This window comes from Vipera berus, assembly GCF_964194415.1.
Source record: "Vipera berus genome assembly, chromosome: 1".
In the NCBI taxonomy this organism is placed as follows: domain Eukaryota; kingdom Metazoa; phylum Chordata; class Lepidosauria; order Squamata; family Viperidae; genus Vipera; species Vipera berus.
This window is the reverse complement of record NC_138202.1, coordinates 337394898-337421998: the sequence shown is the minus strand read 5'-3', so window position 1 is coordinate 337421998 and position 27101 is coordinate 337394898. Positions and strand designations below refer to the sequence as shown.

The 27101-nt window shown below is 41.7% G+C and overlaps 1 protein-coding gene across 5 annotated transcripts; it reads right to left on the bottom strand.

Moving 5' to 3' along the window:
* Positions 1 to 57: 57 nt before the first annotated feature.
* On the bottom strand, positions 58 to 23306 carry AGBL5 (AGBL carboxypeptidase 5). Of its 5 annotated transcripts, XM_081313782.1 has the most exons (18): positions 23247 to 23306; positions 20919 to 21214; positions 19710 to 19881; positions 18237 to 18403; positions 15742 to 15894; positions 14950 to 15127; positions 13998 to 14176; positions 12725 to 13241; positions 11191 to 11360; positions 9605 to 9740; positions 7957 to 8144; positions 6109 to 6308; positions 4174 to 4341; positions 1952 to 2049; positions 1612 to 1658; positions 1185 to 1345; positions 980 to 1062; positions 58 to 761 (listed from the first exon to the last, which is right to left on the bottom strand). In XM_081313782.1, exons 2-18 carry the CDS (start codon positions 21155 to 21157, stop codon positions 690 to 692), a joined length of 2928 nt encoding a protein of 975 aa, XP_081169908.1. In that variant the 5' UTR covers positions 21158 to 21214; positions 23247 to 23306; the 3' UTR covers positions 58 to 689. The 5 variants fall into 5 exon arrangements, with proteins under 5 accessions (XP_081169908.1, XP_081169906.1, XP_081169910.1 ...); XM_081313780.1 differs by having other exon boundaries at positions 58 to 1062; XM_081313784.1 differs by lacking the exon at positions 15742 to 15894.
* Positions 23307 to 27101: the final 3795 nt, after the last annotated feature.

Sequence of the window (27101 nt, the reverse complement as noted above, 5' to 3'; positions counted from 1 at the left end):
AACACACACACACACACACACACACACACATTCAAAAGGCAGTAGGATTTCTTTTGTTTTTCTGACAAATGCAATTTATTAATAGAAACATGTTATAAGACAAACTTGTTTCAAAAATAGCTTCCAACCTAGCAACCAATTATGTACAGTGGTGGAAATAACATTGGAGGAAGGGTCTTGGCCACGGCACTAGGCTGCAGTCAGACCAGGAGGAGCTGATCATGTTATGCTTTCCATATGTCATACACGCAACCTACACAGCTTCTTACAATTAGCTGGTTTGCTTCTTTTTTTTTGAAAGGCACCTCCTTCACAAAAAACAAATTAGATGGAGTCCCAGATTTAGATGAGGATTACTGGGAAAGAGTCGGGGGGCCCATTTTCCTTTAAGCCTTCAATGTCTTGTGTAGCTGGCTACAAAAAAAGATGTGATGTGAGGCCCTTATTCCTGGCAGTCTCAAAGCCAGAACTACTGGCTGCTGTTCTAAAAAGCAGTTTTGATTTAAAAGAGGAGAGGAAGGGGGTGGGTGGGTGATTGGATCACGAACTCATCAAGTGCCAACAAGAAGGGTCTCAAGAGGTTTCTTCCACACCAAGGAATGAGTTGGAGTCAGCTGGCATGCCGTGGGGTGGTGGCACTTGAGGCGCTAGAGCACATGGGCTGCAGCTGTTGTGCCCCCACTGGCAAGTCAGGCCTCAGTGCAGAAAGACAGGATCTTGCGGTAGGTGAGTTGGGGGGAATCTGGTCGCCCAGGCAGATGCTGCAACAGAGAGAGCTGGCTCAGGGGACTAATGATGTCAACTGCAGCTATAGTGCCCCAAAGTTTCAATAAGGAGGGTGGCTACTGCCTATACAACGGTAAAGGCGTTGCTTCTTCTTCTTCTGTCTACAAGACAAGGGTTCAAGGGGATGGCAGCGGCTGCAGGTAAGGGTTGCAGCAGCAGCAGCTGGCTTTGCCGAGCTCCCTCCTCCCCATACCTCATCCAGCAAAACTTTGGGAGGGTTGCACATAAAAAGTGATTCTTCCTTCTGACTCGTTACTGGCATTTCCAGTTGAAATTCTGTAGGGAGAGAAACAAGGTTGTATCTGTTGCCACTATCTAGTATGGAAAATCTGAGGGACTGTCCAAAAAGGACAAACAGCAGGCTTGGTAACAATACAGAATGCCTTGCAAGAACCTACCTGGCAAGGAACTTTGTGCTGGTATCTCTGGTGGTGCATATTTCCACACCTTGAGGGAAGAGTCATCACTGCAGCTATGAAATCTCAGTAAGTGTTGAGTTTGTCCTACTGGTCTCCTGCGTATGGGGATCCGGCTTGGCCGAGGCATCAGTATATCTAAACTGCAAGGAAAATACTTTGTTGGAAGTTGTGCATCATAGTCAACCAATAACAAGGAACCTTAGGAATCCTAAGGGAATGCTGGAGAGCACTAAGTGTATGCACAATTTCTAGAATGGTGTTAGTTTTCTAGCTTACAGATGACTTAATATGAAGCTCTTCCAGACTTGGTCCTTCCACGTTGGTAGGCACAAAAGGGGAAATCGTACAGATCTTATTTCTACCCCAGTTTATAAAACTATTTTTTTAATCTTCTAGTTGCTATTACCTAGTAGTTTCTGATAGTTTTTCATTGTTCAGCCGTCTTGAAAAGTTCTGCATGGAGAAAGAGAAACCAGTTGGGACAGTATTGGCAAGAATTGCACGTAAAGCTTGTATGTCCAATGCTACCACAGTACTGGTACAGCTGATATTGATGATAAGAAATCACTGTGCTAGAGGGGTCCTACAATGTGTTCTTAAAGTTTGGTAATGCCAGACAACTCTTTTAACAGCCCAGTGATTGATCTCTACTGTAAGGAAAGCCCTAAACAGACTAGCAGCCTAGGGGAATACTATCTACCCATGGCAATCAAGCTCTGTGTACCAATGTAATCACTGCCCTTTACCTGTAGCAATGCTAGGCCACAAGGTGGAGGCTTCAGCTCCTCAGGGACATGCTCAGTGCTAGCCTTAGCAGCTGTACGTAGGCTGGTGCAGCTGGGTCCTGCATGATCAATGAAAGAAAAGTAAATGAGGAAGTTCATTAAGCTGAACTCCCCAGACTCTTAATTCTTAGTTGCGATTTGATTGGCAATCAGTTGCAGAAAAAGCAATACTAATACCAAAACTCCGGCAGATTTTGCTTCTGTTTGGCTTGTTTGGAGCTATGATATCAATAATACTTAGGAGTGTTGGAATGATATCCTTAACAGAAGCATGGAGGTTTGTTATATCAGATCCCTCAGAATAATATTGGCTTGGCTGTATTGTTTGGGACAGTGATTTCAGTCAAGATGCAAAGGGACTGTGATGAGTTTTCATAAGAGACTTGCTGAAATCAGGACAGCTGCTCACTTCCAACACATTAGTTCCATCAAGGCGAATACCACGGACCCGCAAACTAGTAAGAGGCTATTTAATCTGGCATGTTATGTAATTTCTGCTTATATAATTAATTCATAGTTTGATGTGTTCAGCAAAGAAAATTGAGTAAATTGAATAAATTAGTTTAAGTTGTGGGAGAATAGCATAAATACAGCCAATGAATATTACAAAGCAAAATATATAAAAAATCTAGACCAGACATGTCAAACTCGCGATGTCACATGACGTAGCGAGACGTATCGGGACTATTTTGCCATTGTCGGCAATGGGGTGGGCGAGGCTTCCGGATGATGCATCCGACCCACAGGCCGGCAGTTTGACATCCCTGATCTGGACCATTTGGCTGGATAGTGGATTTCACAGATGTTCGATTCTATTCAGGTGATGATTTTATATTTCTTTTGTCTGCAAATAAAATACAATCTATATTTTTCAAATGTGACCATGCCTATACATATGGAGGCAAGAAATTGGGAGAGAGGCTGTATCTTCCTTAGTGAACAGTGGGAAAAAAAGTCAATTTCTGGGCCGAATCCTTAAGAAAGCTTGAAGACAGAAGCATATTTGAATAATTCTTATTTTCAGTCAAACCAGAATAAATTCAAAAGTTCAATGTTGTATTTTAAAGAACAGAGGCTCATTTGCTTGTTTCTTTTTCTCAAATTGCTGAGTCCCTGGTATAGCTTATCACACCTCCATCACTGATTGGACCCAATTTGCTAGTTTATTAATATATTACTGCCACCTAAGACTGTAAGCTGATACAGATTTGGCTCAAACAAACCTTTGCCTCCGTTTCTTCCCTCCCTTCCAAGATTTTTAATTGTTTGAGCTATTGAGTTTAAATATATATATTACTCTTTTTTTAAAAAAATCCCATTTATATCCTGCCCTTCTCCAAACTCAGGGCGACTTACAATCTAAGCACAAATCAATGTGCTTAGCAATAGCCTTCATTCTATGTATATGCCTGCTTATTAGGGCTTTCGCCCCCCCCCAAGCGGCATTATTACAAAGTCAGCTTATTGCCCCCAACAATCTGGGTCCTCATTTTACCTACCTCGGAAGGATGGAAGGCTGAGTCAACCTTGAGCCTGGTGGGACGCGAACCTGCACTAATTGCAGGCAGCTGGTGTTACTTAAGGAGGCATTAGCCCACTGCTCCACCAAGGCTCTTGAGTTGAGTTGTATAGGTAAAAACCTATTTGAGAAAGCCTAACATTTCTTCCAAATGATATAGAGTAAGCTGAATAAGTAAACTGTCCTGGCAGCATATAGTGAACTTTTTAAAGTCATGCTGCTTTTACCCACCATTAAGATCACAGTGATGTTAGTTCCAGTTCTGCTCAAGAATAACAGCCTTCTCTCTGATTTTTTTTTTTGTTGATTGGAACCGCTTGAGTGGGTGAATGGGGAAAAAATGAATAGGCCCCTGTAAATGGAATGGTCTGTCCAACTTCAATGTCAAACATCTCTCTCATCCCCCAATTATGTTTAGTATCAGTAAACGTTTTTTCCAACCAACCTTGCAAGAAACTGTGAGTTGAATGGCTATGCTTACCCTTAATTACTCAGGTAATATAGGTGCAACTGACATCTAGAAGGAACGGGTCAACAGTAAGTGACCTGTTACACCTGTTACATCACTTATCTCTCTTCTCCTGGCATACTCCCAATAGTCCATTTGATTTCTGTTGTAGAGGCACTCTTTGGCAAAGGGAGAGAGGCAAAGTGGCATACAAACCTGGTATGTTGATAGTAGTTGGAAGGGAGCAGGAGCCTAGGCTGGGAGCCAGCTGGAGATGAGAGGCGTTTCTGGTGGAACAAGGGAGGGTGGGTGCCTGGATGCTGCTCACAGCAGCTCGTAGCAAGGTCTGGTGCTGATGGCGCCTCTTCTCCTGAACTCGAGGTTCTAAGTAGGATGAGGGACAAGCAAAATGCCAGCTCTGAAAGGTCTTGGTATCACTATCCCTTAAGTTCTACTTCTTCCTTTACAGAAATTAACTATGCATCATCCCTCAGTGAAAGAAGCTTATCGACAGTAGCATAGCAAGAGACCTTTGTTATCTTCTTTTCAACTAAGTCCAATATCATTGTTTCAGAGTGTATTGCTATAGACCAGGTCCTCAACCTTTCTGGAACCAGGAACTGGTTTCGTGGAAGGCAATTTTTCCATGGACCGGGTGGTGGTGCAACTCTGATCCCAAGCATGCATAGATGTTGCTCGCTCACCCATTGCTTGTGTGGCCCAGTTCCTAACATGCCGCTGACTGGTACTGGTCTGTGGCCTGGGAGTTGTGGACCCTTCCTATAGACTATTACACTGTGACAAAATGGAGAACTGTATTGCATACTTAGTGCTACTGCATCCATGGAAAATATGCCTGCAATGTGTGTGTGTGTACTTGGGCACATGCCCAGACAAATGTACAAGATTTGGACAGGCTGGTCTTTTCAGGAACAAGGCAGAATAACCCAAGATATTACTGGAAAGCTCACGTTTCAGAAAAGCTGACAACATGTCATCCTTGCAAGGATGCCAATTTCTTCTGCCATCCACCACATGCAGAGACTGGTGCTTATATTGTGCTGCAGGAATCTGGGGAGTCTGTAGGCCATCTTCACTCTACGTTACAAAGTCAGCAGGGTGTTGCTTGGGGAAGGGAGCCAGTTATAGAAAGTACAGATACATTTGCTGAGCAACACAAAACAGAGAGATTCCTTGCATTTACTGTTTCCTTCCTCCTTAAGACTTGTCAAATGTTGACATTTTTTTCTTTTGCAGCAGTAGCAAGTAAAGATGCCAAGTAGAAGAATAGCTGAGTATTTGTCCTCTCTAAGCTTTACCAATGCAGAGTTTAAGTGATACAATGATGCATTTACACAACACAGTCAACATGTTATCTAAGTAACCCATCTTCTGAGTTCATTTAATATACTAAACCACTAATTACCTATAGTTCTATTGTTTGTCAATGCCAGGCAGAATAATGTTACCTTATATACTCAAATATTTGTTTTCACCCAAGAGAAAAGATAATCATGAGTGTGGTATTCATCCACTGACTGGGTCACCTTGGATCTTACCTGGTACACCTTATATATAAGGGGAGATTTTTCTAGTATGATACAGTTTGCTACCCCCTCATTATATATATTAGGTTGGGATTTAGAGCTGAAGAATTCAGACTCGGATCCTTGCTTTATGAATAAATACTCCTGATGAACTTTATCCCCTATTAGTTTAATAAGTTATACCGGGGACAAAATTAATTGGCATAGACACTACCCTAAAGCTTCTCAGTAGGGTGAAATCAATTAATACAAAACAACAGCCTGAAGGGATAGAACAGAGTATATCTCATGAGAGGTTGAAAAGAGGAGGCTCCGTAACCTTTTTTCAAAGTACCCAACATATTGCTAGAGAAGGCCATGTTCCTGCAGCGGTCTCATGAGGCAGTAGTTCACAACTTTATCAAGTGACATCTCTATCCAGTGCTATATGCAAGTATCACGTGAAATGTGAAAGGAAAAAGGGGGCTTGAAGATTCTTGTACGTGTTTATTTCGTGAGAAAAATTAAGAAGAAACAACGTTCTTTTAAGGCTGCCTCTTTCCACAGCACATCCATTCCCAGATCCATCTGAATGCTCCCAGCACAGATTCGTTAGGCAGCTTACCTCGCACAAGGGCCAGCACCCTTGAGGCACCTTTCCGAGGGCTCTGCCCCAAGCCCCCTGAGGAGGCAGGGGTGTGAGAGGAGCTGAAGGTGAAGCTGGGTGAGGTCTTGACCTGAGGGGTAGCTTGTTGATTGACACTACCATTACTGAAGCTCCTGGCTCGGCAGAGAGAATTCTCTGAGCTGGAAGCAGAAATCCCACTGGGAGAAAATATATATATAAAAAAAAAGAATCAGAGACAGCGCAACTCTTTCCACAATGCCCCTGCAAGAGTTATTTTTTTGCATCTGAGATATAAAGACTTATTCTAAAGTAGTCCTTCTGAAAACTTTTGCATGGTGCTTAAGCACAGTGTCTGAGTTCCCATATACAACTCTCAACTGTTAGTCTATTCCTCTCCTGCTCACGTCCTTTTTCTTTAAACCTGGCTCCTTACCCAGGCACTGGGCTAGAGCGATGGAGCTTAAGGAGAGTCATTACAGCACCCTGGGAGATTGATTTTTGGTTTTTAGTTTTTATATATTCTTATAGTGTTATTATAAGATGCCCAGAGTTGTTTTAAGATGGTCAGATGTATAAACCTGAAAAAAACACCATAAAATAAATTCCCTCAGCCCAACTCATCTCACAGAGTGTTGTGGGGAAAATAGGAGGTGGAATATTAAATATGTTCATCATCTTGAGGTTTTTGTTTTTTTTACAACTCTATAATCTCTTAATTCAGGGTAGAATCAAAGCGTCTAAGTGGGTCTGAAAAAAAGCTAAACCTAAAATAAAATAAAATAAAATATACAGTGATAGCTAGTTTGATGTGTAGTTATAGCTATCAGGCTAGAAACTGGGAGATTGGGTTTTAGTCCCACTTTAGATAAGCCAGCTAGGTCACTCAATCTCAGTCCTAGAAAAAGGCAAAGGCAAATCACTTCCAATAAAGTTCAGGGACTTGTCAAGGCAATCATCAGGAGTCGAAAGGGAATCAGATACAAAACAAAATACAAAGCAACATATCTGTTAACATCTGTTAACACAGGATAAATTTGCCATGTTTCTTAAATGTAGTTCCAATCATTTCATTGCTAAAAAAATGTATTGCAGTGTTCTCTCCAGTGCAGGTATTAGAAGAGAATAATGCAGGTCATATATAATCCTTTTCTAAACAATATAGGAGAAAATAGTACTAGAACAAAGTACCATTTCTTCTCTGAAATCTGAATAGAACTGTTGTTAAGTTAGAGGAGGAGGCATTCTTCCAAATTGAATATAAATCAGTGAGGATTTCAGGGTTATCATTTAACTTCTTAGGTCCCCTTTTTAGAATATTAGCCTTTCTTCTATTCTCTTTCCAGTCACAAGGATTGGAAATGCAAGGTAATATGTGCAGTTTCAAATGCCACAAACACCTCTTCTCTAAAAGATTATTTTTTAAAAAAGCTTTGTGACAAAATAATATGCAGGTAGAAAGATTCTATTCCATTATTAGGACTAATTGAATGGAAGGGAAGGGAAGGGTATAATAATTTTCCAGGTATTTGGTGCAGGCAGATATACTTTCCACGCAGCAAAGCTGCAAATAAAGAGACTGCGGCAGTCCAGGACTAAAGTCAGGGAAAGATTTGTGGAAAGCAATCCTGAATTCCTATAGATCAGGGGTGTCAAACTGCCAGCCCGCGGGCCAGCCGCGCCCACCCCATTGCCGGCAATGGCAAAACCGTCCCGATATGTGGCGCGAGGTCACGTGACATCGCGAGTTTGACATGTCTGCTATGGATAGTCCTTTGCCTGTTCCAGTTCAATTTCCTATGAGCTTTACTTTTTTCACTGAACCTACATTCCCATCTGGTCACGTACTTGCCCCCCTTGGGTGGGGTTTTGGTACCCTTCCTCTTGGAGTAGCCTGTCACTCCTCTCATGCTGCGCACATGTTTCAGCATCCAGGCACGCAGATTGCTAAGGCAACTGTGTTCAGAAAGGACAATCCGAGGCCAGGGGTTGCATTCTGCCATATCCAGTGCTGCGATCGCTAAGGCCCTTCCAACCTGTAGATGGAGGATGGCAGTAGATTGTTAAAATTCAGGCCTTGTTTTTCCGCTTGTTTTTAAATCTAGAGTAGGAACCCTGCATTTAACAAAAACTGGAAATACCCACACCTTAAACAATTGCTAAGTCTACCCCTACAAATAAAGGGTGATGAGCTTTATTAAATATGTGCTTCCTAAACTTATATCATGTTGATCAATAAGTTAAGAAAACAACATTGAGGCACCCTGTCACCGGCATCAATTAAACTGAAGGCCAGCCAATCTCCAGCATGTCCTTTCAGTACCAAGTTGTGTGCCAATTCCATGATTCCAAATTTCTTTTGTGTACTGCACGTTTGCCTTATATGTTTCAGAGTACAAAGCAAAAAAACCCCAAAAACCTTGAAGACCCAGAATATTGGGTAGAACACTTTAACAGGCATAGTATGATTCCTATGCTGTTCATTGTAAATCAGCTTCCCACTTAGTAAAGGCATCATATTGTTCAATTTTCCCAATTTTAAGGTAAGGGTTTCCCCTTTCCATTCATGTCCAAATCTAGGGAGCAGTGCTTATCTCCGTTTCTTAGCTGAGGTAGCACTGTTTGAAGACATTTCCGTGTTCATGTAGCCAGCATGGCTATACACCTGAGATGGATGGAACGATATTACCTTCCCACCAAAGTGGTACTTATTCATCTATTCACATCTGCATGCTTTCGAACCGCTGGGTGGCAGGAGCTGGGGGATAATGGGAGCTCACACTGTCACAGGGCATTAGGGTCTCAAACCTGGACTATCAGCTTTTCAGCTGCCAAGCTCAGTGTCTTTAACTGCTGAGCCATTGTTATGCTCTGCTGAGAATGGATAATCTCAAAGTAAATCACTTCACATTTTACAGCAGCAGTAAATCAAAATAAATAATTTATATTTTACAGCAGCATCTGATGTTCCATCAACTGCCCGTATTCAAGGAGCCCTCACAATGAGTTTATGATAAATGATTTTTCATGTGGCTGCACTTTTCAGTCTGTGATGTGCAATTTGTTGGCATTCAAGAAAGAACAGTATCCAAGCACTTACTCCTGAATCTGAAGAGCCAGAGCAAGAAAATCTAAAAACACATCCTCGGCACAGCTCCCTGAAATGCTGAAGTTCTGGGAAACTCCTAACACTTTTGCGACATAAGAATCTGCAATTTGGCCAACTTTATAACCCCAAGATCCAAAGGCTACAAATGGCTTTCCTCTGAATTAATCATGGCATGAAGAGTTGTCTCTGTGTTTAGGGTTTGAGCAAGACAGAGTGAAGTATATAGGCTAAATAAATAGTCCTGACAGCTCTTTGCAAATACTGCTTCCACTTCTGCCTGGATAGGAGGAGGTTTCCTAGTGTAGGAGTTTAGACTACTCTTCCACCTGCCCTGGAACATGGTGACTTAATCTAACACTGAATCTGGGCCAGGGTGGCCTGAGATACCTGCTCAAACAGTTCCACGGTGTATTTGGATGGGAATGTTGGGAGAGGAGGCGGTGTTGCCCGCCCATTATCGTGACATGCTGCTGGAACAGTATTGACTGATCTTCCTGTGTTGTAATTGCATTCCAGTGTGTAACTAGAAAACAGATGGAAAAGGTTAATAATGTTAATGCAAATTATGAACTAATTCTTAGTTTTTAATATGACACATTCTGAAAACATCTGATAGCTAACTCCATGATGAAAGGTTTTAATACACTGAATTCATAATTTTTTTCTCCCAAACAGACTTTTTCATTCAATAGCATGACTGGGGGGGGGGAAACAACTTTATTATTCAACTATGTGTTAGTAAAAAGACAGATTCAGCCATCAAATAATATTATGGTTTACTGTTAGACTCTTGACATCAGAAATGGAACATTCTGCTTACTCTGATTAAGAAAAGCATCCATTTCTCTGCACAGAGCAATGGACTGAACTGTATGACCTTTGCGATCTCTTCCAATTCTGTGATTCCCCAAAGAAGCCAGCTTTCTTTTAATTCACTTCATTGTATCTTCCATACACCTGGAATAGCATTCAACCAATAGGAGCAAAAGGAGAGGGCCTTTAAGGGACCCCAGTAATTTTTCTCCAACTGCAGTGAATTTTAATTGTGTTAAAATTCAAGCTCTGATTTGGGCAGTTAATTATTAGTAGCTAATTCAGCTAGATTGATTGTACTCATGGTTGTTGCTTAATCTTGTTTTTCTGCGTTCCTCTTTTTTCAGTAAGTATCTTTTTATAACTAAATAATTGGTTTCACTAACTTAAAAACAAAAATTTTATTTAATTTTTCTCATCTGCCAGACCACAGTGTTGTATAGCTACGACTTGTATTTAGCACTGATGCAAGATTTGTTAAATGCTCTGTCTTCTGGATTTCTCAGAGCTGAGCCTAAGAGAGAGGTCCTAGGTGGAAAAGCTAAATACACCCCAGGTAGACAAATTAGAATGATCAAAAAAGTCAATCTAACTGGTAGCAATCTATTATAACTCTCCTTTACAGGGAAATTTTTAAGGAGCCTGGCTGAGAATTCTGGGAGTTGAAGCCCATACATCTTAAAGTTGCAAAGTTTGAAAACACTAACAACCAAAATGCTAATGAAAAGACCTTGGCCTCATGTTATTCCTAGATGAAAAAGAGATATGTTGGTAGCACCAAAAGGATCAGCATGTAATCATCCTAAGCAATAATATATACCTCTGCTCAAATATGGCTTCCTGTCATATGTTGTTATAGATACAACTTGAAATAGTGTTTATACAAATCCCAGCCTTCCTCAGGAGGCCAACTATTTAGCACTGGGAAACTCACTCCATGGCACTAGTTACCACTTATGCTGCCAGGATTCCCTAATGAGCTTTCTCTCAACGTTACTCTACTTGTGGGAATTTCTTCTCTCTGGCTTCAATTTGATCTAGCAGATTCTTAAGGTGGCAGGAACTCTGTAGATATTGGCGGTATGGAAGTGGGAGAAAAGGAACAGACCTACAGAACCAATGGTTGCAATCATGAGGCAGTATCTCACTGAAGCACAAACCTGTGAATGATGCCTGAGGCCTTATAAATGGCCACACGCCCACTGCCCTCTTTTGATTGTCCATCCCGCTTGTCTTTAGCATACATATTCTTCTCTGAAAAGTTGCACCCCGTGAAATCAAAATGAGCAGAGTTCAAGGAGATGAGCTTAGGAAACAGCATATTTTCAACCTGTAAAAGCAATTGAGAAACTAGAGACACAAATCTCTTCCTATTTCGACATGCTACAGAAACAGGCAGTTTTACTTCTCGTCAGAGACACTGGCTGGGAAGCAACAATCTAGCCAAAGAAACTGAAAACAGTAATAAAGAGATTCAGCCTACTAGAGAAAGCAATTCATGGTGATTAGGTTTAACAATTGAAAAAACAAACACAGTACATGGAGTCCTCAGAAGACTATGTGTCATGGTCAAGCAACATCATCAGCATGGAAGTTATAAAAGAGAACCAACACACATTGGAACTTGACACCATCTTTTGGTCTGAATGGCACCTGAAGAAAATATTTATTGGTTTAGTCAGAGAATCTCAGTTGATTCTATTCTGTAACCCAGAGGTCCCCAACTTATTATTATTATTATTATTAATTTAATTTGTATACCGCCCTTCTCCCGAAGGACTCAGGGCGGTGAACAGGGCAATACATAAAAACAAGATACAAAAATTAAAAATTATTAAAAAAGTAATTAAACAACAGTGCCCGTAATAAATTAATACAAATTAAAAGTTAAGATCCATTTATAAAATCCAACCCCGTCCCATCAGGCCAGGCCAGTTTGTTCAAAGAGATGGGTTTTAAGATCGCGCCGGAAGGAGCGGAGATCGGGCGCCATCCGGAGCTCGACCGGAAGATGGTTCCATAGATCCGGTGCGCCCACAGAGAACGCCCTCCCCCTGGGGGCCACCAGTCGGCATTCTTTGACCGGTGGCACCCTGAGGAGGCCCTCTCTGTGGCCCACTACTTGGCTGTAGCCTCTTGGCCACTGGGCTGCATGGGTGGCTGGCAATGCACACACGCAGGTGTGCACATTCACCCCCCTTGCACCAGTGCTAGCCGAGCCACGAGCCTCTCACCAGCGCTAGCTGAGCCTCAAGCCACATGCTGGCACTAGCTGACCCACGAGCCATATGCTGGCGCTAGCAGCCCCATTTGCGGAGGGTGCATGCTCACAGTCCCATTTGTGCGCGTGCGCACGCGGCCACATTTGTGTGTGCACATGCATGCATAGTGTGCTTGCCCCTCCCTTTCCCACTGGGTCGTTGTAACACTCCAAACCCAGTCCTACAAAGAAGTTAATTAGAGAGAAAAGCAAAAGAGGCGTACACAAAAACATCCCCTTTTGTTTTGTCCCTGAAGCCACTTTATCTGTACATCCTTAGTAAGTCTAAACTCATTCTGTAGGAGCCAAATATGAACTCTTTATCTGCCTGTAATCCTTTCTGTCTTGTTCTTGGGATTACACAATAGAGAATTATTCCTGCAAAACCCCAATTTTGCCTGTGTTGTCCAAGGGGCTGCTAGAATATGTCTCACCTGGTAGTTCTCATCAGAAATGTTGTTCCCATACATGAAACAGCCACGCTTAGAGGCATGTCCATGCAGATCAACATAGTAAGCCAGACCACTCTGTTGAGGTGGGATGGTTTCTGGGGCTGGTGGAGGATTTTCAACTTCATTCTCACAGTGCTCAGATAACAGTTCTTTTGAAAGGATCCAGACATCATGGTCTTTCCTTCCTGGTACCTCTGAGGTTTCAAGGTCCTGGGATGAGGAGATACAGAACTCTCTGGAACAGTTGCGAAGGTTGTTTGATTTTTCCAGCTCAGAAAGAGGGATGTCTTCACTATGGGGACATTTGCGGGTAGAACGTTGATTGGCTGTTTTTGTGTTGAGTGGAGAGACATAGGTTCGCCAATCGGGAGAATCAGGCTGCATCCGGCTGTGAACATGGTGATAGAGCATGACAGCCTTGGCCCCATACACAGCAGGATGCAGCTCTGCATCAGGGTTCAAATACTGACGATTCAAATTAACTCCACGAGCATCTGTCCTGTGGGAAGCAGAATAAATCATGATGAATGGGACTGGGAAAAGATGTCTCTTGTGGATCTTGAACACTGCTACACAATATCTATCTATCATCTATCTATCTATCTATCTATCTATCTATCTATCTATCTATCTATCTAATTTCCTGCTTTTATTATTTTTACAAATAACTCAAGGTGGCAAATTAAGACATTCTTCCACTTGTGAAGGAAGGGAAATTGCAACTATTGTCTTCTGCAGCCAATATTGCCACGTCCCACATTATTTACAGACTGCTCAGTTAAATTTGTATCCTAGATTAAGAGATCCAAGCAGCCCCCGTCCTCTCCACATATGGAGCTAGGAGGCAATTACAATGTATCTGTGAAATGGAACAGACACTGCTGACCATCAGACTATCCTAGTTTTCTGTTCATTAGATCAGTGGCTAGGCAGCCTTACAGGCTGAGATTTGGACTGGCTGTTGTTTTGAGAGCAAAGCAGATATTGCTCATGTGAACATTTAAAGTCTTTTATCTGAATCTACAATTCCCTTATAACTGGAGGAAGGCAAAGCGGAAAAACAAGGATCTACTCTAGGGAGGAGTGCCCCCTCCACATCTATTGGCCTTAGGCTGTTGCTGTTACTCGGACTCCAAGCAATAGCAATCTGTTGTAGAAGCTAAATGTGGATAGATTACAATCAGTCACAGGGAGCCAGAGTTTCTTCCTGTCCAAGACCCATCCTCCAAAGCCTACATGTCTGCAGGATATTTACCGATAGTGTCCTCGCATCACTCCATCTGGATTTAGCATAGGGATGAGCTTAAAGACAAACATACGACGCAGCATTTGGGCCCGAGGATCCTCCTTCCTCAGTATGAATTCCAGGAATCCATTGAACACAAAGCTGGAGGGCGTTTCCCCAGGATGCACTCTGCTGCTCAGAAAGAATACCTGTCACAGGGTGAGGGGATCGGGAAGAGGAGAAATGCAAAAGTATTGGTGATCTTTCAAAATCAAAAGCTTTCTAGCTTTCCTTAATGACCGTAAGCCCTGAAAATAATTTTGTTTCCCATCTGTTTATGACATAATTATTTATAATCAGTACTGCTTTACTGTTAAGTGTCACAGCACAGAAATTAAAGAGGGAGAACTATCTTCAGGATCACCCTAAGATACAAACAGAAAAGAGGAAGAGAGAAGCAAAAGGAAATAGTTTGAGCCTTAAAATTATTGGGGAAAACATTTGAAAAAGATAGGTTTCAAAAACAGGCATTCAAAAAGCAAATAGAAACTCACAGATCACCAGAAGAACAAAGAATGTGAAAGAGAAATGTGAGAGATAAATAAATAAGCAATTACAAAGATGATTTTTCAATTAAATAAGGAAGAGGTAATTAGACCCAAAAAAGCAATGTGAAATATGAAAAATCAGAAAAAAATTAGATGAGATCATAGAAGAAGAGCAACAAGACGAGGAAGCAAACTAAGGAGAAGTGTTATATTATCTTGATTGATGTGGGCAAAGCAATGACACGGTAATGTTGGAAGACACTTGACGGTTTATCCCCCACTGAAATAAGGAATGGGCAGTCAGAACTGCCTGCCTATCTCGTCCATAGCAGTTGTAGACCCATGGCTCTTTCTGAATAACCTATTGCATTACAGCCAGTTCAGCAGCTTCCACACCTGTGTATTCTACACCTCACACGCATCAACTAACTTACTCTCTTTCCCACAAAACAGTGTGGTCGGGGTGTGTTCTTGTCTGGGAATAACTTTTCCAGTCGAGCCTCCCGCTTCTCCTGCATGCCATGACATGATGTGATGGTGAGCAATTCCACACGTAGCTTATCCAGGGAATAGCACAACAATTCCCGATGATAATAGATGGCATCCAGATAGCTGGAGATTAAAAGAATAGAAAGGTCAATTCAGTGTAGTGTAGTTTCTCATTTACTCCAAGAGCACCACCCTTTAATTCTGTTCAAGGATCCTCATACTGACTTCTGTCTCCTCCCCAAAAAGAACTTTACACAAGGCCAGAAGGAAGCCCCCCCCCCAAAAACAATCTTTTAAGGATTTTACTTTGGAAAAAAGAGGAAGGAACTTCTAGAGAATTCTCTCTATTGCTAGTTTTCCTTCCTCGTTTTTGTCCCTTTTTCTGTTGGACTTTGATCCAAGAATCATTCCAACACTCAAGCGGAATTATTTTAGCTATCTGGTCCAGCTTGTTATCCTTGTGCAATAACGAGCCATTCCCGAAGTTTTCTACTCCCTGAGCGGATGTTCTGAAAACTGATATGAAGTGGAAGGCCGAAAGAACTTTCTGGTAGCCTCAGCCTTTCAATGGGGCCTCATTTTGAGATAACTTTATTTCTAGAAGAGATGAGAGAGGGGGAAAAACTGACCATTTAGTTCTTTAACAATTCTGGGGGCCCGATGAAGAATCTTGCCTGTCAGCTACCTCCCACTGGAGATCACCTAGGCCTGGCAAGGGAATCAAAGCAGTCACTTACGGTGTCCCCCTGCGTGGAGCCGCCGCCTTTTTCCCTTTTCCACGTCCTCCTCTAGGGCACTTTCTTGCTCTGTGGGTGGTGGGGCGCGGCTTCCCCTCAGCTTTTCTAGAGTCTCCGCCTGCCCTCCGACTAATTGTGCCATAATGTTGGACACTAGTTTAGATGGGCAAAGAAGGGTCTAGCTAAGTTTTTCTTTTCCAGACCATTCCCCCAGCCAAGTCCTCTTCATTAATTCAATCTTATCATCCCAGCTTCTTTGAATAATAAACGAGCCCAGGTGTTTCCAAAGAGACAGAGGAATAAGAAAAACTGAGTAAAAGGCAAGAATTTTATCAAAGTGTGTTGGAAAGAATAAGATTAATACGATGAGGAATTTCTTTCCATTTAGATATTCCATTTTCTTTATCCTCTTTCCTAGAGAATCGGTGTAGGATCACAGAGATTTTTTTAACTGGACTCCGAAAGAGCTACTTTTGCTTTTTTATTATTGCCACAGCTGCAAGTACACTCAACAATAGGAGACAACAAGGATTGAGGAAGAATAAGTAACCAGTAAGAACACTATCTCATCATGCTCCAGAAGAACTCCTGGTTGTCATGTATTTATTTTAAATATTTATGCCTGTTGTTTGTTTAATAGTATCCAAATTATCCTACAGAAAATGAAGCAGCAAAAATATAATGATCACAGTAGAAAGTATTGCAGATAAAAAGACAGAAGAATAAAACCTCTCTCCAGCAAAATGTTTTGAAACAAATATGTTTTAATGCCAAGAAAAAGAGAAGAGGGCAAATGGGGAAAAGTTTTTTCTTTGGGAAAAAGTTGTAAAACGTATCTGGCAATCATTCCTCGGTACAAAGATGGGAGAGGACCCAATGAATAGCAGAAAACCCATTCTGTCCGATAAGGAAGAGGGCATTCTAAGAAGGGGCTTCTTCCACCAAGGGCATGGTTTTGCATGAATATTCTGGGGCTGGGCTCTCACCACAAATTTAATTTGATCACTAAGTTAACCCATTTTGGGGATTTGCAGGATAAACTGATACACTGAATTAAATGGACAATACCAGCAAACAAAGGAAAATGAAAAAAGTTTAGCAATGCAACCACTAGCTTTTTAAATGATCTGGTTGGAGGTATTGTTATATGTATACAGCTTATAGTTACAGATGAATCTGATCTGCCATAACTTTTCTGTAATAAAGCTTCATTTCTGACTAGAACCTGTATTGTATTTAATTTGAATTGAGTTGAATAGTTTATTGGCCAAGTGTGATTAGACACTAGACACACAAGGAATTCGTCTCCGGTACAGATAATCATGATAATACTACTACTAATAATAATAATACCACCACCAATAAAAGGGGGAAGTAAAGAATAAAAGGAATAAATAATAACACTGCAGCCACACTCTAGGGGGGACACACACTATTTAGAGAAGAGATGGCCTGCTTCTATAACTGGCTTTTATAATAGACTCGGACTTTTAATACTGATGATCCAAGCCATGAGATGCCTTTTAGAGTTAAAAAGTTCTTAAATAGTGATTCAGGAACAGGATTGTAAGTCACTGACACAGCAGAAGTTTTGCATAAAGAAGAAGCTACATTAAAACCTTAGCAACTTCAAGAGAACTAGAAAAATCTGCCTGAAACCATTTGGATCATTCCCACTCACTGTAACTAACACCAAGCTGTAGACACCTTTGGTTAGATTCAAGAGAGGCACTTTTTGATATTTATGTGAGCAGAAAAACTCTTAACAAAAAAAAATACTAGATTAACTAGAAACATACACAGATAGCACTTTGTGGCTCTTCTTGGGATCTGAATGACAGCAAGAATATTCCAAGCCAAGCAACACTATGGTTACATATGTTATAAGGTGATGTCCATTTCTGATATTTTGTATTAATTATTTCTTTTTGATTTCCCACGAATCTGCATATTTGAGTTTAGGTTCTGGGTTTAAGGAGAATTACTGTAATAGAGTTCTTTTGTGCTAATGGATAGGAAATAAGAAAAAGCTTAGCATTCAGTATCTAATTGTTTACTCAATTTATAAACTTTGTTAGAACTGCCTTCACACAAACGATCTAAGAGATACAAGTGATTTACATAAAACTTGAGTCTATAACAACTGTTGCTTGGACAGAGGATCTATTTTCCTGCACACTAGAAACCCACAATAGTAAACAAATATAAGGTGGAAAATTTTGCTCAACCATCTCCAAACCTAAGCTTGGTGATCAAGCCCTAGCACTAATAGAGGAAGGTTTGAATATCACCAAGACCCAGTTTGAACAGAACAATGTTACCCACTCTGTTCCCAAATGGTTCCTTCCTCCTTATTGTTTACTCAGGTAACTTCAGGTAAACAATCATTTGTATATATATATGCTTAATTTACAAAGTATTTCTCCTAGCTGACTCTATAGGACATAAGACTTGCTAGGAAGGGAATGGTAGCAGTGTATCAAAACTAGAGTTACCTGCTAGGAGAGAGATGTCTGCATTCTGTAAAGTGGGCATCCAGCTGTGTCAGCATGTCCTGGCATTCTGTATATGAGTAGGGATAGCAGAAGGCAAAGTATGTGGTGGCTCCTCGACAATCCAGAAATCGGTGCACAAAAGATAAGACAAACTGAGTCTCCGCCATCTGCATGAGTTAAAATGCCCAAGGATGATCACCAGTACAAGTTGAAGCACTACAGACAACTTAGGACACAGACAGACACTAGGTTCTTCCCAGCCTGCTGCAATTCAGGTTTGCACAAATCCTTAGTTTTTTAGTATTATCTGGATCAGATGTCCAGCTCTGCCAGATATATCCATTATTTTTATATTATTATTATTATTATTATTATTATTATTATTATTATTATTATTATTATTATTATTATTATTATTATTATTATTATTATTATATTATCACTGCCTTTATCAACTTTACTGTCCCAACACAACCCACCTGTTGTGATATTTTAGACAAATAAACTTAAAATACTGTTTGCACCAGGATGTTAAAATAACAATCTAGAAAAACTATGATATACAGACTGTTCTTTATTCTTTTGGGCAGTGTAAGCACACGAATGAAGGCAAATACACATGTCTCAGCATAATGTTGCGGGATCCAATCTGAATCGGTCACCGGGACCAGAGGTTTAGTCTTCCAAGCTTTTGGAATCATGCTGGAGCCCATCCTCAGGGAATTTCTCTCTCAACAGAATGTGTGTTTTGGGCTATTTTATGCATAGTATTTATGTAGTGCCTGCTTGTGTGTGGCTTCTAAAGTAATGTACAGAATAGGCTTCTAAAGTAGTGATCTCAGATGATAGGTTCAACTCTGCTATTACTGGCCACACAAAACCAGTACCACATAAACATTACGTACAGAATAGCCCAAAGCACATATTCTGGGGAGAGAGTTCACTGATGGGCTCCAGCATGAATCCAAAGCTCAGAAAACTCAACCTCTGGTCCCAGTGACCGACCCAGATTGGATCCTGCGGTGTAAGCACACATGCATTTTCTTATATTGTTAAGCAGTAAGAAGAATCATATAAGCACATATCTGTGACTCAACCAAACAGCCTGAAATTAAACCAAGCTGGTATTGGATCCTGGGATAGGTGGAAGAGGGGAGAATAAATTAATGTATTCCAACTTTTTGAAACATGGAGGAAACAGTCCAATAGAAACACAAAGCAGATAGTATCAGGACCTCTTAATCAACACTCAAGGCTTCCCTTTCTGATAATTAGATACTGCCTCTGCCATTCCTCTATTCTGAAGCCCCAAGTTGATTGTGGCTCAAATAAATTCAGTTTTCCATCCACCCCTCACATTTAAGAAAGTCACGTTCATGTCATACGTTGTTTCTGGAGGCCATCAGGATACAATCGTGCATTTAAGCCCAACCTCAGCACATCTTTCCTCAGAGTACCATGTTATGCAGTTACCTCAAAGGCAGGTCGCTCACGAATGCGTTCCCAACGGGGCTTGACAGGTACTGTCTTGACTAAGGGTGTCATTCCCTGGGAATAAAGTTTGGTCTGCTTGTTCATATTCAAAATATGAATCTTGATCAACTTGCCAGGTATTCCTCCCCTCACACTAAAGTAAAACCAGGATCTGTGGAAGAAGGGGAAAGACACAGAAGAGTTAGACAACAGCCACCCATCATTTACACTTCAGATCCCATAAACTGCATTTCTGCCCAGAAAGACCAGGCACACTTGGAAATGGGAACTGTCATGGGCTACATATTTTTTCACAGTTGACCTCCAATTTTCTGTTAAAAGAACAAACTACCTTATATCCAACTGAAAGTCATTTACTTTTCCTGTCTACCAACCTGTATTTTCCTTTTCACTGGTATTTTCCTGTGCCTATTTTAAACTGTGATGCCTTGGAGTAAGATTTATTATATTGTAGGTAACTGCTTTTGGCACTACGGCAGGCCGGGGGATGTTGGCGCTGGGGATGATGGGCGTGGAAGTCCGCGGAGCCACAGCTGGGCTTGGTGCCACAAGCCCGAAGGGGCCTAGTGCATCATCCCCTGAAGCCCACCTAGATCCCATGCTGGCTTAGCCCCAGCTATCAGGGTTAACAAGAAGCCATGATGCTCCTTGTTGTAAGCTGGACCCACCCAGAAGCCTAAGCTGAGTAGGGGTGATCTTGGCTTGTGTAAAAACATATCTGTTTGAGCAATCCGGTCTGGTCTGACGGGTTCTGTTGTAATCATTGTTTTAAGGTAACTATCTTCTGCATTTGGGCAAAATTAGGGTTTAATTTGTTTTCAATATCTGTATTGTCCATTCTGTTATTTATGTCACTGTTCACCGCCCTGAGTCCTTAGGGAGAAGGGCGGTATACAAATCAAATAAATAAATAAATAAATAAATATATGTAATGTATACATGCATGTGTGTGTGTACATATATGTGTCTCTGGGCATAAATATATGTATCAATATATAAATCAAATTAAAAGTGATAAGTTCTGGTCTGTTTAGAATAGGCTTCTAAAGTAATGATAGGTTCAACTCTGCTATTACTAAATGGAAAAAGATAGAAAGCTTGTGAGATAAAAAGGGTTAGGAATGGCTTCCTTGACAGCTCTATTCCTACAATCAGCAGATATAATAGAAATATGGATGTTGTTTTTACCTGTTCCCATTCTCATATTCTGTGTCACCACAATCTGGCTTGGTCCACACATTGAATTCATAGTCTGCAGTGGGGAGGGAGTTGCCAAACACCACTGAGGCAGAAGAAGTATTGATGCTGTTACTGCCGTTCAAATTGTTGTCACCATCACCTTCCTGGTGTTCCACTTTCTCAACATGAGCCAAATTGCCAGAGTCAAATTTGGAGCTGAACAATAGGCCACCACAGCGTATTTCCATCGTAATCTCGGTGACCAGAGTGGTTTCATCCTCCTACAATATGTTTTGAAGTATTTCCTAAAGAACAAAATGAAATGGCCACCTTTTTACCTAAAATTCCTTACTATCATATCATAATGATAAGAACACACAAAAAAACCCTCTCTTCAGTCAATATCGACTGAGCCCAAGTTTATAAAAATAAATTACTGGATCACAAAACTTATATTCTGAAGTTCCTATAAGAATAGCATTCAAATTTAACATTTTCTTATTCGATCCAGACTACCAACATCATTTTTGCCAAACCCAGTATTGAAAGTTGACTCCAAACCTGCCTTTGGAAAGATGTCGAATTTTAGCAGCTTGAATATAATCCACATGCCTGTGGTCATTTACCAAAGAGGACTTGAGACATAGCTGTCCCTAGTCAGATTGATACAGGTTACACTACTTGATTTAACTGACTGTCAGGCTCCAGGTCCCTTTACAGTGCTAGCTTTGAAATCAAAGTTATTTGTGAAGAGGGCTTTGGTCTGTCAAATATTTTTATGTGCAGAATTTTCCTTACTGCTATCCTGTTCTGTAAGAGGTCTTCTGCTCATCTATATATAAAAAGAAGGTAATAAAGCACTGTGATACCCATAGATCTATATCAGGCCAGTTCATAAATAATCAAGAGCTGGGGATGAAGAGTTAGGAAGGGTTAAATTTGTAAATGTCACAGAATGGTTTAGGAATGGAAGCAGATACCAAAGAAAACTGTGATTTAGTTGCACTAAGAGAAGGAGTATTTAAACTAATTATTTTAGCATGCTGTTTGTAAAATACACCAAGATGATGTGCAATTTTAAAATATTTCTGTATCTAGAAACAAAAAACTTTAATCTGCATATACATCATCTGGTTCTGAATGTGTAATTAATAATAGAGGTTTGTGTAAACACCTCAGTTGAAATAATTGATACAATGTACACCAAAAATGTATTGGCTAGAAATGAAGAAAGCTGCCAAACTACTATCTTTACATAGGTCTACAGAGCACTCACATGCAAAATCTGCATTTTTAAACAATTGGGGGTTTGGGGAATAAATGTAACAAAAAAAGTAATGGAAACACTTGCAAAATTCAGGTTACTCTAAATACTCTCACTTTCATATTAGACAGCCAGTGAGATGTAGTGATGAAAGTGTTGGACTGGTACTTGGGAAGACACTAGGTGAGTTTGGGACAGTCACAATTTTTCAGCCCAATCTCACTAGGTTGCGGGGGGGGGGGGGGGGGGGGTTAAGAGGGGGAAATGCTACATGCACACCTTAAAACTTTCAAATGAAAAGCAGGTATAAAGCAAACAAACAAATGCACATAATTAAAAGTGATGACCTACTCATCACAATGTTATATATTTTCTCCAGTACTCCAGCCAGGCTGAGTTACACATGTTTAACTTGGATTCACACAACATAGCATGCAATAAATTATCCAACAGTTTGAATAATACCAAGACTCAGTTCACTCCTTTGCATCAAGCCATAATTGGTTAATTGTGTGAACCAGGCACAATATTACTCTGGATAATATTGATTGGAAGCTAGAAGCGAGTGGCTGCTATTGTGCTAATACTGGGGCACGCCATTTCCTGAAGAATGTTTCTATAGTAGAAAACTACAATACGGATATAATGGAGTAAAAGGCGTAAAAAAACAACAAGGCCTGAGCATGTTTTTAGTCCCTGGGAGGAGACAGATTAATCCGAAGGGCTGTTACTATCTTTTGCCTAATGGCTCAGTGGATACCCGAGCGTCACACCCCCTCCATTTCATTCCCGTTCTTAAGGGCCGCTTGCCACATGGAGTCAGAAGTCAGCCAGGTAGACGCAGAAGGGCCATTATTTTACTGTCCCCTTTATTCTTTCCGTCCCCCTTTCCGGAACCGAAGCTTCGATGGAGAGGCAATGAAGGGAAGGTCCATAAACTCCTATTTTTATATTTTTATATATTGGACACATACACACACACACACACACGTGAGAACAAGAGAGTTAAAACGGGTGCAGCTATCGCCCCAGCGCGGCCCACTCTCCTCCCTTCTCCCCTCAAATCGACCAACCTGCTCCCGTCGCCGCCGCCGCCAGGGGCACCGGGCCAGGCCAGCCCTACCTTCGGCCGGTTGCTCAGGCAACAACAAGGTTTTTTATCATAGGCTACGCTTCTTCAGTTGGAGCAATCCAGCTCCCTATTGGTCTGCTCTACCTCTCCATAGCAACTCGATGCACCGTAGCCGTATCCCTTCCCCGGTGACACGCCTGTTTGGTTGCTATGGTAGCCGGCGGGGCGGGAGCGCCGCCAATGAACTCATTTTCGTTATAAAGTAGGTGACCCGAAGCCATAGGCCAGAGGTAGGCAACCTCGGCTCTTTTATGACTCATGGACTTCAACTCCCAGAATTCCTGAGCCAGCTTGGCTGGCTCAGGAATTCTGGGAGTTGAAGTCCATGAGTCATAAAAGAGCCGAGGTTGCCTACCCCTGCCATAGGCGAATCTCACGAGTGGGTGTGGCTACGGCTACGTCGACTTATGTTCTCTGTAGTTTGTGAGATGCTTTTTCAAGGAAGGCCCAAATCGTGGGGCTTGCCTGGGAACGATGTCGGAAAGGCATTCCCGCTGGTCCAAGCCCGCAGGGACAAGCGGTGTGCAGAGTGGAAGATGATGCAAATGCAGTGAAAAATATTTTTCAGTCGGCCGGGGGCAACAGGCAAAAGAGATCGAACCCAGCCGTCGGCCGCCGATGGCCAGCCAAAAGCGTCCTAAATCGCAACCTCAACAAACCGTTCGGCTGTTCCCCGCAGCGCCTCAGTGATATTCCGGGTCGTTTTCAGGAAAGCAACGGAACATCTTCCTCTCCACTCGGAAAGTCCTAAAGCAGGGGTAGGCAACCTCGGCTCTTTTATGACTCATGGACTTCAACTCCCAGAATTCCTGAGCCAGCTATGCTGGCTCAGGAATTCTGGGAGTTGAAGTCCATGAGTCATAAAAGAGCCGAGGTTGCCTACCCCTGTCCTAAAGGCAGGGCAGAGCGAGGTTTTTGGCTTCAGCAGAAACAAGCCCCGAGTGATATACCTCCTGGATCGCACAAGGAAGATTTCAAGGATTTAAAATTTTAAAGCTTGCCTCGGGCTACAATCCTCCTTCTCTCTTTGCCTTCTGAAAAGTCCCTTCATTCGTGGAATCCCCTCCCGTTCGATGCTCCGGATGTGCTGTAGAGCTGATTTTTCCATAGCCCTCCCATCCTCGTCCTCGAAGAGGGTGTCCCTTTAGGAACTGGATTGAAGGGCCGTAAAAAGTTGTAGTAAAAAAAAAGAATTAGACCATTAATAATCGGAAAACGCAAGACCTTGAGGCTTTTTTTGAGGGGGGGGCGGGGGTAGGGGCTTCCCTTTTTTAAGCAGCATCAAAATTGGAAGTGGAGGATGCGGGCATCGATCCCGCTACCTCTCGCATGCTAAGCGAGCGCTCTACCATTTGAGCTAATCCCCCTACTGTAGAAACTCCTTTTTCTTTTAGTCAGAAACTATAATTATGAAATGGTTCTGTTGTAAGAATTTTTTTTTAAATAATTCAGAATTATGATCTGGTTTTTGGCAAGTTTTGTTCCTTTTTAGAGAACTATAATTAAGCTGTCCCGATTGGCAGAAAAGGAGAATATTGCCAATATCGGGAATCTGAAGGGAGAAGCACAAATATTTCTCCAGTATGAGCCCAAACTCTATATTTAGGAAGAGTTCTACATCTACAAGAGGGCTGAAGACTGAGATACCTCTCACAAACAAGAAACTGCTAGAAGTCAAACTGTAAGAGTACTTGCACCCAGAAAACCACAAAATGAATGATCTGACGAAAAGATTACACTTTGTGCACTGAGTCAAGGCTACTGTAGCTGGCCTGCAAACAGCTGAACAATTACTAAGTGGCAACAAAACAATATAGAAAATTGGTGCCATCCATCATTCATCCAGAGTCCTGCAACTTATACATAGTAGTGTTCTCTGCTAGAATTGGGAGATGGATGGGACCAATTCCAGAAGGTGCTTCAGACTAAAGAAAGAAATAGTCCTCTATCAAAAGCAGTATTGTAAAAGACAGATTAGAATAGGAATACAAGTTAAAATAGGCAAGAAAATGGAAAGGCAACACCTATCCACTCTACACTGGTACAAATAAATAAAAAAAACCAGATGGATTATATTATGTAGTGGGCTTCAGTAGGCAAGGAGCAGACCAGCATAGTTACAACATCATTTATTAACTCAAACTAGAACAGGAGAACTGCAGGCAATTGCCTGTAATTTATACTCTGAGCCCAGAGGGCCTTACCAATCACAAGGCTTGAAAAGTCTGCCCAAATATGAATATTCAAAGTTTCCCTCCAAAACAATTGGAGTTATATATATATATATTCTGGAACAACGAAACTGTTGTACTTTAATTAATCTCTTGTAAGACTTCTATGGTCTGTGTAAGCAGATATAATTAACCTTAACAGGTCTCTCCAGATAGTTTAAACTCGTAGAAACACCTTTTATATAGAAATACCTTTATTGCAATTCAGATGACGTTGTACAGCATTTCCAAGATATTCCCGAGGTGTACGCATATGTGTGTGTGTGTGTGTGTGTGTGTGTGTGTGTGTGTGTGTATGTGTATGTATGTATGTATAATGTACTTGGACTTCAGTAAGACATTTGATGACTATAACCTATTTCTTGGTAAGATAAAATATGGCATAGACAGCATCACCACCAGATGGATTTGTAGCTGGCTGATCAACCAGACTCAACATGTAACTCTCAAAGGAACTACATCTGCCTGGAGGGAAGCATGTAGTTGAGTGTTCCAAGGTTTTAGACCCAAATGATTTTAGACAAGGTGATAGAAGGGGAACTCATCAAATTTGTAGACATCATTAAGCTTGTGGGGTGGGGTATAGCCAACACTTTAGAAGACAGGCTCAAGATCCAGAAGGATTTTGACAAGGCCCTAGCCAACAAAATGCAGTTCAGGGTGAGAAAAGTAAGGTTTTAGGTTAAAAAAAATGCACAGTAGAGAAGATGGTATCTGTTTTAATAGCAGTAACTGTGAGAGGTGTTGTGATTCAGGGTCAGCCTGTGGGTTCGGCAGTTGGGTCGGACGACTCAGAGGAGGAGGAGGGGGGTGTTGAAGAGCTTGCTGAGGGGATTGGACAGCTTGATGAGAGCCCCCAGCCAGGCCCCTCTCATCTGGTCACGATGCAGACCCAGCTGTGTGAGCCTGACAGCGTGGATGAAGATGACCCACAGCTGGCCCTGTTCAAGGACGCCCGACGCAGGAGGCAGTCAGTCAGGAGTAAACAGAGGAAGGCAATGGGGCACCTCGGAAGGAGGCACAGAGAGGCCACGCCCTGAACTGTATTTAAGGGGAATGTGTGGGAGGGCTGGTTTGCTGAAGGCAACCGCTTGGATTGTTCCTGCTTCTTAGCTCGTGTTTTATGGTTGGTGTCTTGTCTTACTCTGTTTTATGTGAATAAATTTGGCAGGCGTAATTCCAGCCTCTTGCCGTTTCTAAAGGGGTTGTCCCTGCCTTTTCTGCAGGGCCGGTAGGCTGGTACAGAACAAGAGGGATCTAACAATCCTGTAGACAACCTTTTCAAGTATGAGCCAGCTTTTTTGCCAATGCAGTCCCTCAACAGAGGGAGGTAGTATCAAGATTATGTGAAGTGTTAGTACCACTTTATAGTGCTTTGGTAAGACCACACTTGGAATACTACGTTCAGTTCTGGTCACCACAGTACAAAAAGGGGTTGAGAATCTGGAAAGAGTGCAGAGAGCAACAAATACGATTTAGGGGCTGGAGGCTAAAACGTATGAACTGTTGTAGGAAGAGGGTATACCTAACAAAGAGAAGGATAAGGAGTGACATGATAGCAGTCT

Bases quoted from the DNA above. Each gene is read 5' to 3' on its own strand.
- AGBL5 (XM_081313780.1), bottom strand. From the start codon at position 21,157: ATGGAAATACGCTGTGGTGGCCTATTGTTCAGCTCCAAATTTGACTCT. The intron at 13,242-13,997 runs GTAAATATCCTG...TGCTTCCCACAG, and splicing joins GTGATGCGAGGACACTATCG to GACAGATGCTCGTGGAGTTA. The intron at 4,342-6,108 runs GTAAGCTGCCTA...CATCCTACTTAG, and splicing joins GGTGCTGGCCCTTGTGCGAG to AACCTCGAGTTCAGGAGAAG.